Source organism: Bactrocera dorsalis, chromosome 6 (genome assembly GCF_023373825.1).
Source record: "Bactrocera dorsalis isolate Fly_Bdor chromosome 6, ASM2337382v1, whole genome shotgun sequence".
Taxonomy (NCBI): domain Eukaryota; kingdom Metazoa; phylum Arthropoda; class Insecta; order Diptera; family Tephritidae; genus Bactrocera; species Bactrocera dorsalis.
The window spans coordinates 13,232,155-13,233,008 of NC_064308.1; the positions used below are offsets into that span (position 1 = coordinate 13,232,155).

At 33.1% G+C, this 854-nt stretch overlaps 1 protein-coding gene across 1 annotated transcript; it reads left to right on the top strand.

Annotated features, from left to right (window-relative positions):
• Positions 1–404: 404 nt before the first annotated feature.
• Positions 405–854, top strand: LOC125779669 (uncharacterized). Its single transcript, XM_049460945.1, has one exon. It carries the CDS (start codon positions 405–407, stop codon positions 852–854), a length of 450 nt encoding a protein of 149 aa, XP_049316902.1.

Sequence of the window (854 nt, forward strand, 5' to 3'; positions counted from 1 at the left end):
AAGCTGTTGATGATTTCTATAGTATAGAGTATTTTTGTTGACGCTCCGTGACTAGGGTCTCGAAATATCGGCCAAAATGTTTCAAAAATTTCACCACACATATGTTACATTTTTTTTATTTAACTCGTACCTACTTGGAAAGATGAAAAGCGCTCAATGTATGGTGAAATTATTTTTAAAAACACACCAAAACCCAATTTGTTAGGTCAGATTCATCCCACTTAGCCAGCGAATTATACGTTTTCATATTAACATACTTACATCAATAGTAGTTTAATCATTTACTAAACGATTTGTTACCTACTTAGTTACGCTCTTTTGCTCTCAAAATTTATGAACTTTCGTCTTAACTAGCATACTTATTATGCCACCTACAAACTTACTTGCATTATATTTATATCAACATGTATTTGTGTGAAACATATCGTGAAGCATGCCAACTTTTGCATTTGATGGAGGATGATGCTCATTGGGATTCAACACTTCATGATGCATCTATTTCGGCTCATCCTCAACAAATACGAATGCTGTTTGCCGTTATATTATCAACATGTATGCCATCAAATCCACTTGAATTATGGAACAAATATAAACATAATATTGCAGAAGATATTTTAATTCGTACGCGTCATCATGCAAGAAATCCTGATTTGTTGATAACTTTGGAAATGTACAACGAAGCTTTGATAATAATTGAATATATGTGTCTACGGATTGCAAATAAAACATTAGTACAATTGGGTATGACCGCACCAAATCGTGACATGCATGATCTGTTTGATCGTGAATTGCAACGTGAGCAGGAATTCAATTCTAATGATTTGCGTTTATTTGTACAATCGAATATAACCTAA

Bases quoted from the DNA above. Each gene is read 5' to 3' on its own strand.
- LOC125779669 (XM_049460945.1), top strand. From the start codon at position 405: ATGTATTTGTGTGAAACATATCGTGAAGCATGCCAACTTTTGCATTTG.